This window comes from Chiloscyllium plagiosum, chromosome 15, assembly GCF_004010195.1.
Source record: "Chiloscyllium plagiosum isolate BGI_BamShark_2017 chromosome 15, ASM401019v2, whole genome shotgun sequence".
NCBI lineage: Eukaryota > Metazoa > Chordata > Chondrichthyes > Orectolobiformes > Hemiscylliidae > Chiloscyllium > Chiloscyllium plagiosum.
This window is the reverse complement of record NC_057724.1, coordinates 62,106,397-62,123,845: the sequence shown is the minus strand read 5'-3', so window position 1 is coordinate 62,123,845 and position 17,449 is coordinate 62,106,397. Positions and strand designations below refer to the sequence as shown.

The following is a 17,449-nucleotide window of genomic DNA, read 5'->3' as shown; positions in this document are numbered from 1 at the left end:
CACCTCCGCCCTCAGACCCCACCCCTCCAACCGTTACAAGGACAGAATGCCCCTGGTGCTCACCTTCCACCCTACAAACCTCCGCATAAACCAAATCATCCACTGTCATTTCCGCCACCTCCAAAAAGACCCAGGGATATATTTCCCTCCCCACCCCTAACCGCCTTCCACAAAGACCTTTCCCTCCGTGACTACCTGGTCAGGTCCACGCCCCCCCCATGACCCACCCTCCCATCCTGGCACTTTCCCCTGCCACCGCAGGAACTGTAAAACCTGTGCCCACACCTCCTCCCTCACCTCTATCCAAGGCCCTAAAGGAGCCTTCTACATCCATCAAAGTTTTACCTGCACATCCACTAATATCATTTATTGTATCCGTTGCTCCCGATGCGCCTCCTAGCAAAGTGCTATAGGGACCATCTCTGAGACACCCACACCAATCAACCAAATCGCCCCGTGGCCCAACATTTCAACTCCCCCTCCCACTCTGCCGAGGACATGGAGGTCCTGGGCCTCCTTCACCGCCGCTCCCTCCCCACCAGACGTCTGGAGGAAGAATGCCTCATCTTCCGCCTCGGAACACTTCAACCCCAGGGCATCAATGAGCTTCCTCATTTCCCCTTCCCCCACCTCATCCTAGTTTCAAATTTCCAGCCCGCACTGTCCCCTTGACCTGTCCGGACTTGTCCGACCTGCCTAGCTCCTTTTCCACCTATCCACTCCACCCTCTCCTCCCTGACCTATCACCTTCATCTCCTCCCCCACTCACCTATTGTACACTATGCTACTTTCTCCCCACCTCCACCCTCCTCTAGCTTATCTCTCCACGCTTCAGGCTCTCTGCCTTTATTCCTGATGAAGGGCTTTTGCCCGAAACGTCGATTTTGCTGCTCGTCGGATGCTGCCTGAATTGCTGTGCTCTTCCAGCACCACTGATCCAGAATCTAATGTCATATGTTGATTTCTGAAGGAAATTTTTTAAACACTACTCCAAATTGATTGATTAGATACACATATTTGGTAATAGGGATCTGAAATTACTTGCAACTTCCATTATGGCAGCTTTCTGTGATAGTATAGACTTCAGAACTTTAATAACTGTTCATGGATTGAAAGAATCAACAAGAGATAAACTGTTATACTCAAAAGAAGCAGCAATAACTATCTGGAATAAATTGTTAAGAAACAAGCTGTTACATAGAGACTGAAAGCAATTCGCCATGCCTTGGTGAGATTACATAAACAAAATTGCTTTGACACATGCTTAATAAACTGGATGTTTTGTTGCTCCGAGGATAACTGATTGTGCTGCAGAAGAATTTAAAGAGTTAACTGAAAGAAAACTGAGTCTTCAAATAGATAGTTAAGGCCAAATGGAACAAGGAAGCTAATTTTGATAAGAAGGCAAGCTGCAGACTTGCAATAGTTTGGAGGAAAGAAGTTAAAGAATCTGGATGTAGGTTTGCTCGCTGAGCTGGGAGGTTCATTCCTAGATGTTTCGTCACCCTACTAGGCAACATCTTCAGTGGGCCTCAGGCGAAGCAGTGTACATGATTCCTGCTTTCTATTTATATGCTTGGGTTTCTTTGGATTGGTGATGTTATTTCCTGTGGTGACGTTATTTCCTGTGGTGATGTAATATCCTGTTCTTTTTCTCAGGGGGGTGATAGATGAGGTCTAACTCCAACTGGAACTCTTATCAACAAACACATTGAGTTAGACCCCATCTACCACCCCCTGAGAAAAAGAACAGGAAATGACATCACCACAGAAAATAACATCACCTCAACCCAAAAAAAACCCAAACATATAAATAGAAAGCAGGAATCATGTACACTGCTTTGAATGACGCCCACTGAAGATGTTACTTAGTTGGGTGACGAAACGGCTGGAAATGAACCTTCCAGCTCGGCGAGCAAACCTACATCCAGAACCTCAACCTGAGCTACAAATCTTCTCACAACTCGCCAACTTAAAGAATCATCAATAATGACCTGAAGGACAAAAATCTGTGTAAGAATCGAACACCAAAACATCACCTTTAGCAGAACTCCGGAGAACAACTTCGCATAATTCTCGAACCCTGAATGCTTGGAGGCAGACATCTTTGATTGGAAGGTGAAAGTGAGGACTGCAGATGCTGGAGCTCAAAGTCAAGATTAGAGTGGTGCTGGAAAAGCACAGCAGGTCAGGCAGCAACCAAGGAGCAGGAAAATCGAGCCCGAAAGGGCTTATGCTCTTATTTTCCTGCTCCTCGGATGCTGCCTGACCTGCTGTGCTTTTCCAGCACCACTCTAATCTATCTTTGATTGGAATCCTGGCCAGATTCCACCATTAATTGCGTAATAGCCAGGGTGGGTTGTGAGGCTTTATTTACTTACTTGAGGGGTCTTATTTTGGTTGTTATAGACAATAAAATTTAAATCATCGCTTCATATTTGATCATTTGTGAAATGTCTTAATAAGTAACTGAATTAAAGGTAACTTATGATTTACCCAGAACACTTCCTATTATGATCTATTCTAATCAAATCTTGAAATGCCATCCTTTTAGATGGAATTTGCCATTGGATGGCACTTTTTTTCTACTAATATTTAACCTGTATAAAGTGCAATTTTAATCCCAACACATCAAATGAGAAGTGAAGGCAGAAGTGGAGGGAGCATGAAAAATTTTTGAGTGCTGTTCTTTCTGTTTTAACTGTGCTGGATATTGGGTATTTCCTTGGATAAGGCTTGCAGTGATATTATTGAAATACCACCTCCATTTTTGGAGATTCGAGTACAGTGTCTCCTATCTGCTATCAGACTTTTGAACATACCTCTCCACTGTTAATTCTGATCTTTCTCTGCACCTTCTCCATGGCTTTAGCCTGGTATCCTGTGCTGTGCACTACACCAATGCACTTTGTATGCTACGATCTACTTGTATAGCATGCAAAACAACAATTTTCATTGTCCTGAAAACAAAAACTGCTGAAGATCACAGCAGGTCAGGCAGCATCCACAGAGAGAAAGTCAGCTAATGTTTCGAGTCTATATAACTCTTCATCAGAGCTGAAGTGATCTGTGGAGGGGGCAGCCTTTATCTTGGTACATGTAACAACAAAAAAAATCCATCAATCAAGTAGGTTGTTGAGTGGGATGCAACATAAAACCAGGGATGTTTTCTTCAAAAGAAAGATAATGAGATCTATTGATGAATTCAGCAAGACCTCTACATTCCCAGGAGATCTGTGTCTTCTCTGCCTCCACCCCCCACCCCCTTCACAAATACAGACCATGTTTGCTCACTTTTTCACAACTATCAAGATCAATTAAATGAGGATTACCCATAATCTATAACCTTTACTCCTTCCCATAATCAAGACCGAAGGTGGTCTAAGAAACGAGACAAAAATTGGAATGAATTCTCAGGGAGGATGAAAAAGATGATCAGAAAATTGCTTCGTGAATTTAATACATTGCATTTAATATTTCAGGGCTAATCCTGGCAATTATAGTAATCAAGTCGCATAAAAATAGCATAAAGCAACAAAATGCTCAAGAAACTCATTAAACCCATTGGGCCATATACATGTTTAATCTTATCCTCTGAATGGCTTCTACCCCAGTTATTAAAATGATTTAATTTCTTGAGGGAAAGTTAACAAAATTGCTTCATAAGTACCACCCCCAAAGATGATCAAGATGGTTTTATTCTCTCAGAGAATGTGTGTATCTGGTGCGGGCAGAATTTGTAGCCTATCCCAGATTGCCCATGAACAGAATAGTTTGCTAAGTTATTTCAGAAGATAATTACAAGTCAACCACATTGCTGTGGATCTGGCACAATGTTAAGTTTAGTAGATTTCTTTCCTAAAAATTAACCCATGAAACATTTAGATTTTTAAAAATGAAAGCCAGTGCTGGGTGTTATGGTCATTATTACATCCCCTAGCTTTTAAGTTCTGAATGTATGAAATGAACTTAAATTCCACCAGCTTCTGAAGTGGGATTTAAACTGAAGTATTTGCAGCATTTTCTGGACCTGTGGATTGCCAATCCATTTTTAGTATTCTACTACCATCTTCTCATTCATACCTCTTATTCATTCTTATCACCACACTTGCCAGTTCCTTAGTTTAATCACCTGCAGCATTTATAATCCATGATACAGTGAACGGTTGGCTCCAATCTTCTGTTTGGAGAGGTGGATAGTTGGGAGACCAATTCAAGAGGAGCATGTAAATTTGGGATTGACAGTCTTGGAGGGGAAACTATGCGAAGCATTCCTGCTTGAATCGAGCCACAAGCAGCGCTGTAAGGGCCTTGGGCTGAGCTCTCCTCCCATGAGATCCCAGCTATTCTGACGCCTGCGATAAATTTGTAAAGGAAGTCTAATGGGATGTTCCCAACCACATGGTAATATTTAAAAGGCCAACCCCTGGGAGAGGGATCTTTAATTGTCCCAAGATCCATTTCTGTTAAGCACAGGCTGGGGCTGAGTTTGGGGTTGAAATTGTGATTTTAAAAATGTTCTCATCTCACCAAAAGTGATTCCACCTGTTTTTTGGGGTTAAAATTTACTCTATTTCTCTACTTTTCTCTTTTCACAAATGGTGCATGATATGCTGAACATATCTCGCATTTTCTGTTGCTACCCGGTGGGATTTCTTTTCCCGCTAATCTCGCTGATCTAAGGTTGATTTAAAGCAGATTTATTTTCTTGCAGTACAAATGATTTCACTTGTAAACACCAGTTCTTTAGTTTGTAGTAATTCTGAAATAAACCGCAACATACTGAATGTGTTTCACTTTTTAGATTGCTCGCATAAATACCATAAAGGACAACCTGAGGGTAAACCTACAGCTTTACATATATTGGCAACATGCTCCTTTAAGGTTCTGTTCTGTTTTGCAACTTCTAAGTGTGTAGAACATTATACTGATTTTACCACCTTTATGGATGCACAGTAACATGATGTCATTCCACATCTAACATATTAGAATGGAAGATGGAAAATGGAATATTAGGGGGCATCATGACTACTAACTGAACTTGTCAGTCACATAGAGCAGCAAGGGTGCCAAAACAAACTTTTTAAAAAATCAGAATTCAAACTCAGCATTCTTTAAGAAATCCATCGTATGATTAGTTGGCAGTAACAAGTGCAAAAAAACTCCCAATCCAGTCATAGTGAGGCGTTACCTCGTTGTGACTTCACAACCAATGCAGGGCTGCCCAATCAATTCCAAACCTTCGAAAATGAAACTTCTGGTGTACTCTAGCTGGGAGTTTAGCGAGCTGTGGTTTTATTAGTGGGGTTTTAATTCTCCTCAAGCATCAGCATGAGCAGTAAACATTCATCCCACTGCAGCGGATAGATGCGCAGTTTGGATCACTTAACTGCCGACCAAGTTAGATTTGTTTTTCAGGTTCCTTCAAATGTTCTTATTCTCAGTCAAGCACAGTATTCCTATTCTGACTGCGACTGATGATTAAATAGCCCACTCACTGCTTGGGTGCAATCACATGGCAAGAAATTTGAATTTCCAATTACTCGTTGAAATAATTTCAGTGCCACTGAGGATCAATTTCATTTCGTGGTAAATGTTTCCTAAGTATTGAAAGCTGGTATCTCTCCAGAATGATGAGTATCTGCATCATGTTGTAACATTGTATATATATTTAGCAGTAGATCATAATATTGTGGTATATGAGTTTCAGTGCTGTTGTGCTGTTGCAAATGTAAACTGTATATCTTAGTAACTGGCATAATGGTCACCACAAACACATTTTTTTTGGAAAAAACTCCTCAGAAGCCAGTTTCCCATCATTAAGTCACCCTTTATTTACACATGGAGAGTCCTTGACAATGATCCAGCACCTTCAGAGCCAGCCCTCAGAGTGAACAGGATGTCTGCCATGCCTGTTCTTATCTGTCAGCCAGGACTCCCTGATTGGGCCAGATTAACAGCTGCAATCAGGGAACTCATATTCTGTGAGGCACCCCATGGCTGACTGCATTACAATCACTACACCTTTGACTTATCTGCAGGAGGTAATGTACTGACAATGCTGAACCATCTTGTGCTTGCAAACCTCAGGTCACATTGTTCATCATTAGATGTGATTCTGCTGTTAGATGACATTTACTAAATAAAGGACTGTGTTTAAAAATTACATCAGAAACTAATCGATGACTCAGTTGTGCTTGCACTTCACTATATTTATATTTGATAGCATCTACATATATTCACACACAGACCCAATTCTTTGTGGGCAAAATATTTTTTTCAATAAGGCAGAGGCTGTGAAGACATGCAATTCCTACCAGCATTCTAACTTTTCATGCTGTATAAATTGCTGTTCATTTCTAAAATTGATTTTCTTGCATTTCAGTCCTGATGTGTGCAAGACACCAATCTTAGACTTCCTGTTTCTGTTTAGCAATTTATAATTTCAGTGAAGTGTCTAGATATTTAATACATGTGCAGTGATCAGAATTAAATATTTATATGTACATTTATATAACTTATTGCAAAAGTTTGAGCACCAGTGCTATTGTTCCAACATCATTTCCCAATGTTATATGAGACATTGGACTGCATGACTTGTTTGCATGGGATATTGTTAGAGTGGTGCTACTCTGTTCCATTAGTTTGTTCTGTGGGTGCTTTACTGGTAACATTTGACTTTGTAACATGGTTATAATGGGTTTATATTTAATATTTTTTGTGGACTTGAATCTGAAGGATTATGGAGATACTTGGGTTTTTGTTTTAAAAGACACTTTGAACTTTTTCTAACAAGGCATTTCTTAGAATCCAACATGATTCCAGATAATTGCTAGTCTTGGTTGCTTGAACTCACTTAAGGGAGAAACGCTTTTTATTTCAGATTTAGATTCCTTTCGGCTCAACAAGTCCACACTATACCCCTCTGAAGCGTAACCCACCCAGATCCATTCCCCTACATTTACCCCTAACTAATACACCTAACACTATGGTCAATTCACCTGGGCTTGGATTGTGGGAGGAAACCCACACAGAAACAGGGAGAACATGCAAACTCCACACAGACAGTTGCCCGAGGCAGGAATCAAACCCAGGTCCCTGGCATTGTGAGGTAACAGTACTAACCATTGAGCCATCATGCCACCCTAGTTGTACTTGGTTTTAATGGGTGTATTGTGTGGATAATGTTTTGCTAGCTTGGAGATGGCTGGATTTTTCAATTGGGGAACAGGTTCCTCAGCTCATGTACCCTGTTCCTGAAATTTTATTGTCCTTTTAAAGAGTAACCGAAAGAGTTCTCAATGCTGTGTTTCCAGAACAAACTACAATTGCTAAGATCCCAGAGACAATTCTCGCAACTCATGGCTTCTATTTGAACATCTCAAACCTGTTCTGAAGAGTCTCCCTGCTTTCTCTCCAAAGAGGCTGGTAGATTTGCACAGTTTTCCAGCATTATCAGTTTTTGTTTCAAGTACTAACCTTTAAACCTTCAAGAACTAAGACTTATTTGCCAAAAGTGTGTTTTTCCCAAAATGATATCCTGTAAAAGCAATCCATGTTTTCCTTTTACATATTGTGTGTGTTTGTTTGTTTATTTGTGTGTGTTTCAGCATATTTAGTTTTTTTTTAATTTTTAAGTCTAATGTAGCAAAAACATATGATTGCCCTTATAGGCAACTGGATAAAACTATTACCTTTATGTTTTCACCGATAGAGAAATAGGATTAGAGAAAGATTACTCACTCCTCAGGCGTAACAATATGTATAACATTTTTTTAATCATTCAAATTTTTTGAACAATCTGCAGCTTTTTTTATGTATTAAGGTAAATCAAGATAAACGTACTGTTTATAACTTTCATCTACTGCTTGATCTCGCCTCATAGAAAGTGAATCTCCACGTTACCTCCCTTTCTAAGCTCATTCCTGAGATCCTGCAACTTGCTTACCTTTTGACCTTGCTTGCACCTCACCACTGTCTTATCACTTCTACAAATGTATCCTGGAGTATTGGAGAGAGAAAGAAGGCTCATCCAAGTTAACAAATAGCCTTGTGGCAGCCTTGACTTCTGGAATGGTTGTCCATGATGTTAACATGATGAAGGAGCAACGCTCCGAAAGCTTGTACTTCCAAATAAACCTGTTGGATTATAACCTGGTGTTGTGTGTTTTTGTTTTAACTTTAATTATGTCAACAACCAGTGCTGATTGAGAATCAAACATTTGAAAATGGGTTGCCTTGAAATCAGTTTTGAGACCCAGGTTTCACACTCCATCCAGTGTGAAGAGGACTGCATGTTGGGGTTCAGATGGTTAAAGTAGCAAGTAATTATTTCACTCATGCCTGGAGTTCTTTGGTTTCTGACACAATCTGTGCTGAATTAACACTTTTCAATTTGACTGGCAGATGGTAGAAATCTGGATTCTTTTTATAGACTTGGAATATTGAGGACAATGGCTTCAAATATGAACAAGGAAAATTATTACCATACAATCTAATGGAAAAAAAAACCTGCCTTGAAGCAGAAAAGGGATGGTGTTAGTAGGAGAATTGTGACAGATGGACCAGGGATTGTGGTGGGCATGTAGCTGTGTGTCAGAGTGAGTTAATAACTTTGACCCTGGTAAGTTTGGAGGCAGGAGGCATTAAATAGGGTATGTCGCATACAGTTTGAGATTTCCCCTAACTTCTCACCTTGAATTAGGTTAAAAATCTCACAACACCAGGTTATAGTCCAACAGGTTTAATTGGAAGCACTAGCTTTTGAGGCAGTGCCTCACAGTGTTGTGAGATTTTTAACTTTGTCCATGCCAGTCCAACACTGGCACCTCCATATCATGACACCTCAAATTAGATTAAGACTAAGGTGATAAAGCTAGCAGACAGTCTTTGAGGAACATGGTATCAGTTGCTGATACCATTGAGCCACTGTTGATATTCAGCAGTGAGTGGCCTCGTTGCCAACACCTAGCCTTAAAGCCACTCCCAGGAAGAGATTTGGAGGGTAGGGGTACATCTCAGTCAAGGTTGCCTCAACACAATGTCAAAAAAATGAGGGCTCAGCAAGAGACCTGCCCTTGTTATCATGACATCCTCCCCCAATCTCTACCTTCATCCCAATCCCGTTACCCCATCTGACCCTCCCTCATCAGTCATCTGTGCTCTCTCGGCCACCCTGGCTGAATTACCGTTGTCTGCTATCCCATTCACTGGTGTTGCCTACAGTGGAGAGCCACAGGCCTCTGTGTTTAGTCAGCTCCTTTCAATGACAGAGTTTCACCCTCTTTATCCCAATAGATCCAACTTATCATATGAAAGAGATATGCGTCTCTCCAGCCAGCAGGGAAAACCTCAGTTGCCTGCATGAGCTAACACCGAATAAGTCAGACTGTAGGAAGGAGGAGGAGGGTTGGAGGATCTGAGCTACAGGGAGAGGCTGAACAGGCTGGGACTGTTTTCCTTGGAGCATCGGAAGCTGAGGGGTGACTTCATAGAGGTTTACAAAATTATGAGGGGCATGGATAGGATAAATAGACAAAGTCTTTTGGGACTAGATTGGGTTGGGATATCTGGTCAGCATGGACAGTTTGGACCGAAGAGTCTGTTTCCATGCTGTACATCTTTATGACTCTATGACAGCACAGTTGGATAGAGTAGTCGGAAGGGTCCAATGACACAGCAGTACTGGATAATGATTAATGATGCAATCAGATGCAAAAGGGTGCAGTCATCAAAGCGAGTCGTATTTTGTTGGCAAAGTTCAATGACAAATTATTGTCTAAGACTGACCTAGAATTCAAGGACCAGTGAGGCGCTATAATAAATATGTGCAAGTGCAAAGGCAAACGCAGAAACTGTTAAGGATCAGATTAAGCATCAGCAGAAGATTGAGAGAAATGAATCTACGATTAATTATAGTGGTGACGTTGCAATTTTAAGGTCAGTTTCCACAAGTTAAAATCATAGAATCCCTTCCCTGTGGAAACAGGCCATTTGGCCCATCAAGCCCACACTGACGTTCCAAAGAGGATCCCACCCAGACGCACCCTATAACCTTACATTTCCAATGGCTAATCCACTTAGCCTGCACATCCCTAGAGACAATGGGTAATTTAGCATGGCCAATTCACCTAACCAGCACATCTCTGGAATGTGCGAGCATCCGAAGGAAATCCCATAGACATTGGGAAAACGTGCAAACTCCATACAATCAGTCACCCGAGGGTGGGATAGAACCTGGGTCCCTGGCACTGTGAGGTAGCAGTGTTAATCACAGAGGCTCCATGCCACCCTGAGTTGGCACCTTCTGTTTGTTCAAGGCAATTTGGGAGCTGGTGAAGCTAGAAATATCAATTAAAGGAAGAAAAGTTCAGTTAAACTTTGACTTCGAGCATTAGGCAAGTGAAGATTATCTTTGTGAAAAGGTGTAGGATTAGGCAGATTGCATGGTGGAGAAGATGGGAGTCTTTTGTAGGTTTTGGGGAGCCAAGATATATTTTTGAGTCTTAGGAATTGGGGGATCGCAACAGAGTAATATTTACTGACACTCCCAGTTGCTAGCAGTCAGCATTGCCAATGTAGATGAGTTTCAGCAGGTTGGGATGAAGATGAAATCTAGCATGTAAGCACGTCAGCTCAGGGATGTCTGCCAAGGCAGTGTGGAAATGAACAATCTCACTTGCAAAACAAACCTGCAAATGAGGTTTTCAGTATTTTACTAATTATGTCACTCTGATTCTTGTTTCTCCAGATGCCTCGGTTAAATTACTTCACCACAGATACTCAAGCACTTCCTCATGAAGATCGAGCAGAAGTGGTTCATCGGGCGAAACGAAGTCAAAACAAAGAACCAGGAGAGAGAGGTGAACAAGCAGTTAAAGGGGATAGAGGTGTGAACGTGGGTACAGGTATGGATTTTGCTTTAAAGTAAAGCTGTAACCTATGAGCTATCTGGAGACCTTTAAAATTTTTCCAATGAGTCCTTTATTAAACTTGCAATGTAAAAATTATAAATACTGAATATATATTTTATGTTGCTTTTGTGTTTTAATGAGGATCCATTAACTGTAAAATTTTAAAAATATGCTATGTGGTTGAGCATTTACTTTAAACCATTGTCTTTCCCAATCCACATCATCAGCATGATCCCTTGTTTATTCCTTGCATGCAAAATGGACAGAGGTACACAGAGAACAGGATCACTAGTTTGATAAATTGAGCTATTTGTTGTATTATCATTTGTTCTGTCTTTCTCCATATGTTTTTTTTTTATTTGTCCATTTTAGATACAAAACAGGTTTTCCTTTCAAATAATGCATGAACTCTGTTCAGCATCTACTTGTAGGTAACATTCCACATTGTAATAACCACTGTGATATTGCTGATATACCAGTGATTCATGCACTCGACCAATGGTCGGTCAAATAAATCAGAAGATTATGTCATTTAGTTCATCAAATGTTATATTTCATGATGTAACAAATCACTCATGCATCAAGCAATAATGTGACCTCAAACCAAGTGTCAAGGCAGTAGAGAGTTCACTTCTCGTAGTAATTGCAATGCCACATCTGTTCAGAAGACAACAAGGAACAAGGTTAGGCCACTCAGCCCTTTAAGCACCACTTACCATTCAGTAAGATCATGACTGATGTGATTTTCATCTTCATCCTATCTTCGCATCGCCCTAGTAATCTCTCATCCCCTTGGTAATCAAGCATCTAATTATCACTGCCTTAAAAATGTTTGAAGATTCCGTATCCACTGCATGTTGTGGAAGAGAATTCAAAAGACTTGCAAACCTCTGAAAGAAAAAAACCTCTAGTTGCAGTGTGATTTAAAGTTCATGAAAATTTGATTTTGATCATATTCTACTGTTGTTAGACATCACTGTGAACTGTTTCTGAGAGCTTTATAAGAACACCTCTAACCCCTCAAACATCTTGAGCTATCTTATTATTCTGAGCTTTCTGTAGACAGATGTTCTAATTTTTTCAACAAGTTTGATCTCAGCAGTTTTATGCCAAGGGTTGTTTTAAGTTTGCTCATTTAATTCTGATCAATTGTTCTTCAGGACTCTTTCTGTTCTATGCTTGTCTAGTAGGCTCTACACATTATAAATTAGGCATGAAAATGTGACAGTCAAGGATGATGGTGTCCATGCATTGTTAGCACCACCCAATCTCACAAGGTCATGCATGGTTATTCAGTATCCAGCTAGCAACAATCTCAAAAGTCGCGGCAAGATTTTTCTCAAGTGCACCTGTCACCTATTCCTTCAGCACTCTTAATTGTATGTCTGAAAAAAAGGAATCGAGTGCTTGGTCTGGTAACAATGCAGGGAAAATCAGCATTCTGAAGGTAGAAAGATTTGGGAATAGTTGCCATGATTCTAATTGTAGTCATATACTTATAAGTATTCAAGTTCTTCCCTCTCGAAGTGCAGCACATTGGCCTCCTTCATATGGGGACTGGACATTCATTAACGGAACAGGGATGTCTTACTACAATAGCACAAGTCCCTGGTAAGGCCACTCCTGCAATATTGTGTGCAGTGTTGGTCTGCTTATCTGAGGAAGGATGTTTTTACTATGGAGGGAACGCAGTAAAGGTTTAGATTATATTCCCTCCAGTATGGAAACAAGCCCTTCGGCCCAACAAGTCCACACCAACCCTCCAAAGAGTAACCCACCCAGACCCATTCCCCTACCCTATATTTATCCCTAACTCATGCACCTAACACTATGGGCAATTTAGCATGGCCAATTCACCTGACCTGCACATCTTTGGATTGTGGGATGAAACCCACACAGACAGAGGGAGAATGCACAAACTCCACACGAACAGTCGCCCAAGGCAGGAATCAAACCGAGTCCCTGGCACTGTGAAGCAGCAGTACTAAGCACTGAGCTACCGTGCCATCCACTAGTTTACCAGATTGATTCCTGGGATGGCAGGACTGATGTATGAGGAGAGGCTGGATTAGTTAGAAATATATTTACTGGAGGTCAGAAATATGAGGGGAAACTCATAGAAGCTTATAAAATTCCAACAGGACTAGACAAGGTATTTCCAGGAAGGATGTTTCTTATGACAGAGGTACCCAGAACTAGGAGTCACAGTCTAAAGATATGGAGTAAACCATTTTGGACTGAGGAAAAATTTCTTCACTCAAGGAGTGGTGAGTCTGTGGAATTCTCATCCACAGATGAAAATGTTGTATGATATCATAACGAAGTTGGATATTGCACTGAAGGCGAAAGGAATCAAAGCAGCTAGGGGATAAAGAGGAACAGGCTAATTGAGTTGGATGATCAGCCAAGGACAGAGTGAATAGCAGAGCAGTCCCAAAGGGCTGAATGGATTACTTCTGGATTTTCTATATCTCTACGTAAACCCAAAATCTAGAAATTCTATTCCAAACCAGAATGGGAGCCGGGGTGCAGTAGAAGTGGAACCCAGCTTAATTCCTAGCCCTCCCACCAGATTTATGTTCCAGAGATCTGCCCTTAAAGCCTTCAGAAATATGGTGCCGTGTCATGTTTTTCTATCACAATAATTTGACATGTCACTGCCTCATAACACACTGAAGCTCCTGAATATTAATCCAGACTGTCTTATCTCTTCTCTGTTACTGCTTATGAGCATTATTCTGTCATCTTCTTAACAAAACATTGTCTTGTTATTCATTTCAGACTGTGCTGTCATATATAAGAATAAGCAGATGTGTAATATTGATATTATATCCTTATTTGCTCTTGCAAAGTATCTTGACACTCCATGTGCCTTAATGGTGATCACAGTCACCTAACTTTAAAGACCTTCCTCCAGGATGTTTGGAATTATAAGACATTATTCTTATAGTAAAAGCAAAATGTTGTCATTGCTGGAAATCTGAAATAAACACAGAGAAACGCTGGAGAAAATCAGCAGATCTAGAGAGAGATGCAGGGTTAATATTTCAAGAATAACACAATTCTTTTTCACTTCTGTATTTCTCCAGAATTCTCTGTATTTGCTTCATACGTTCTTTACCATGTTTACGTCAAGAAAAAGAGAGGAGAAGGATTAAGTAACTAGTTACCAAAGGAAGAACTCACAGTCCACACATCAGTCAAGAGTCAACTGAGTTTTCTGAATCTAAGCTACAAATGAGAAAGATTTAGTTTCAAAGATGTTATTAGTTATTCTGGCCACATGGTGTCTCCTTAATCATGCTGACATAGAGTATCAGAAACCTCTGACATTGACTCTGTAGAGGAGAAGGAGTGGCTGACCCTTTGTGGGAAATGTTTCGCACAATTTTAACATGCAGAATGTTTACCGTTGCTGTAAATGTTTATTTTCTCCTCAACAACTCATCATTTCTATAAAGCACAAATGCTTCCAAGAGAATGTGGCTTCCATTTCTGAGGACTCCCTTCTAACACCTTGAAACTAACGTAGATCGATATTTGATGACTGGTACGAATGCAATGAGCCAAAGGACCTCTTTTCACACTGTGATTCTATGATATTGATGCTTCCTTCTTGGACAGGGTGTTAACTGCAGATCCTCATCTAATCTCAAACGTTTGTCTGTATAAGAACCTACATTTCACTGATCTAGCATGCTTGATGTTCCTTAGAATTTGGTCCTGTTTTCTCTCTTTTAGTCAGAGTCATAGAGATGTACAGCACAGAAACAACTCGTCCATGCTGACCCCTTTATTGGGAAGCCAGAGACAAATTGATGTTTGATTTCACCTTAGATTTTGCGATGGCTGTTCATGAAATTGGAACCATGATAGTGCAAACCATACATTTGTTAGTTTCAGGGTTGGAAATGGTGAATATCTGCAGTTGTCACACAAATGTTGCTTGTTGTTTATCAATCCATGCCTGCATGCTGTCCAAGTCTTCGAGCATGTTGGTATACCAAATATTCAGCTGTGTTTGTGATCCATACACATTTCCAACCATATCACACAAAGCAGGGTTTACAGTTCACAAGAGCATTGCTCTGGAAAGATCTCAAAGAGCTGTGGAAAATTCAGTCATGGAGCAAATGATGAAAGCAAATCCACACCATGTGTGAATGGCACCACTAACCTTGAAAAGGCATGAAAATGTCTGAAGAAATCCGAAAGTCATTGATGCCTTTCTTTCTGAATGAAATATACCTTTGCCAAGAATTATGAAATATCCCCTTCAAATGTCTGCATGGCACCTCTACCAAACCACATATACGCTATTTTCCAAATGCACTTTATTCAAACCTATCTTCATTCTTTTCAAACTGCCTTTACTTAATGTTAAAGCAGAGATCTCACAAATACACTTTTCACCATCACAGTGCTTACACTCTCCTTACACTGTTCCTAGGCACTCTCCTCACACTGTTACTGTGCACTCTTCTTACACTGTTCAGGTGCACTCTCCATACACTGTTCCTGAGCACTCTCCTTACACTGTTCCTCTACACTGTCCTTACAATCTTCCTATACACTCTCCATACATATGCTGCTCCTGTGCACTCTCCTTACACTGTTCCTGTGCACTCTCCATACACAGTTCCTGTGTACTCTCCATACACTGTTCCAGGGCAGACTCCTGATAGCGTTCCTGTGCAGTCTCCTTACACTGTTCCTGTGCACTCTACTTCCACTGTTCCTGTCCACTCTTCTCACACTGTTCCTGCGCACTCTCCATACACTGTTCTTTGCACTCTCCTTGCACAGTTGTTGTGCAGTCTTCTTACACTGTCCCTGTGCACTCTCCTCACACAATTCCTGTGCACTCTCCTTACACTCTTCCTGTGCACTCTTCTTACACTGTTCCTGTGCACTCTCCTTGCACTGTTCCTGTGAAGTCTCCATACACTGTTCCTGTGCACTCTCCATACACTGTTCCTGTGCACTCTCCTTACACTGTTTCTGTGCACTCTTCTTACACTGTTCCTGTGCACTCTTCTTACACTGTTCTTTGCACTCTTCTTACAATGTTCCTGTGCACTCTCCTTGCACTGTTCCTGTGCAGTCTCCTTACACTGTTCTTGGGCAGTCTTCATACACTGTTCCTGTGCGCCCACTATACACTGTTCCTGTGCACTCTACTTACACTATTCCTGTGCAGACTCAATACACTGTTCCTGTGCACTCTCCATACACAGTTCCTGAGCACTGTCCATACACTGTTCCTGGGCAGACTCCTGACAGCGTTCCTGTGCAGCCTCCTTACACTGTTCCTGTGCACTCACCTTCCACTGTTCCTGTGCAGACTCATTACACTGTTCCTATACAGTCTCTTTACACTGTTCCTCTGCACTCTCCATACACTGTTCCTGTGCAGTCTCCTTCCACTGTTCCTGTGCACTCTCCATGCACTGTTCCTGTGCACTGTCCTTACACTGATCCTGTACACACTCCTTACACTCTTCCTATGCACTCACCATACACTGTTCCTGTGCAGTCTCTTTAAACTGTTCATGTGCAGTCTCCTTACATTGTTCCTGTGCACTCTCCGAACACTGTTACTGTGCACTCTCCTCACACTGTTCCTGTGCAGTTTTCTTACACTGTTCCTGTGCACTCTCCGTACACTGCTCCTGTGCACTCTCCTTACTCTGTTCCTGTGCAGTCTCCTTACACTGTTCCTGTGCACTCTCCATACATTTTTCCTCTGCACTCCCCTTATACTGTTCCTGTGCAGCCTTCTTACTCTGTTCATGTGCAGTCTCCTTACACTGTTCCTGTGCACTCTCCATACATTTTTCCTCTGCACTCCCCTTATACTGTTCCTGTGCACTCTCTATACATTGTTCCTGTGCAGTCTCCATACGCAATTCCTGTGCAGTCTCTATACAATGTTCCTGTGCACTCTCCTCACACTGTTCCTGTGCAGTCAACTTACTCTATTTCTGTGCAGTCTCCATACACTGTTCCGTTGCTGTCTACATATGCTGCTCCTGTGTACTCGCCTTATACTATTCCTATGCACTCACTATACACAATTCCTGTGCACTCTCCAAACACTGTTCCTGTGCACTCTCCTTACACTGTTCCTATGCAGTCTCCATACACGGTTCCTGTGCAGTCTCCATACACGGTTCCTGTGCAGCCTCCTTACACTGTTACTGTGCACTCTTCTCACGCTGTTCCTGTGCACTCTCCTCACACTGTTCCTGTGCACTCTGTGTACACTGCTCCTGTGCACTCTACTTACAATGTTCCTGTGCATTCTCCTTACACTTTTGCTGTGTACTCACACTATATACAATTCCTGTGCACTCTCGACACACTGTTCCTGTGCAGTCTCCATGCACTCTTCCTCTGCAGTCTCCCTGCACTGTTCCTTTGCTGTCTACATATGCAGTTCCTGTGCACTCTCCTCACACTTTTCACGTGCACTCTGTGTACACTGCTCCTGTGCACTCGCCTTACACAATTCCTGTGCACTCTCCTTACACTGT

The 17,449-nt window shown here is 41.5% G+C and overlaps 1 protein-coding gene across 1 annotated transcript in view; it reads left to right on the top strand.

Moving 5' to 3' along the window:
• The window catches only part of eda (ectodysplasin A), a 265,839-nt gene that overhangs the window by 176,291 nt on the left and 72,099 nt on the right, over positions 1-17,449 (top strand). Inside the window, exon 2 of the mRNA XM_043705039.1 lies at positions 10,751-10,907. Coding sequence (XP_043560974.1) covers positions 10,751-10,907 — 157 coding nt within the window. The remainder of the gene's footprint in view (positions 1-10,750; positions 10,908-17,449) is intronic.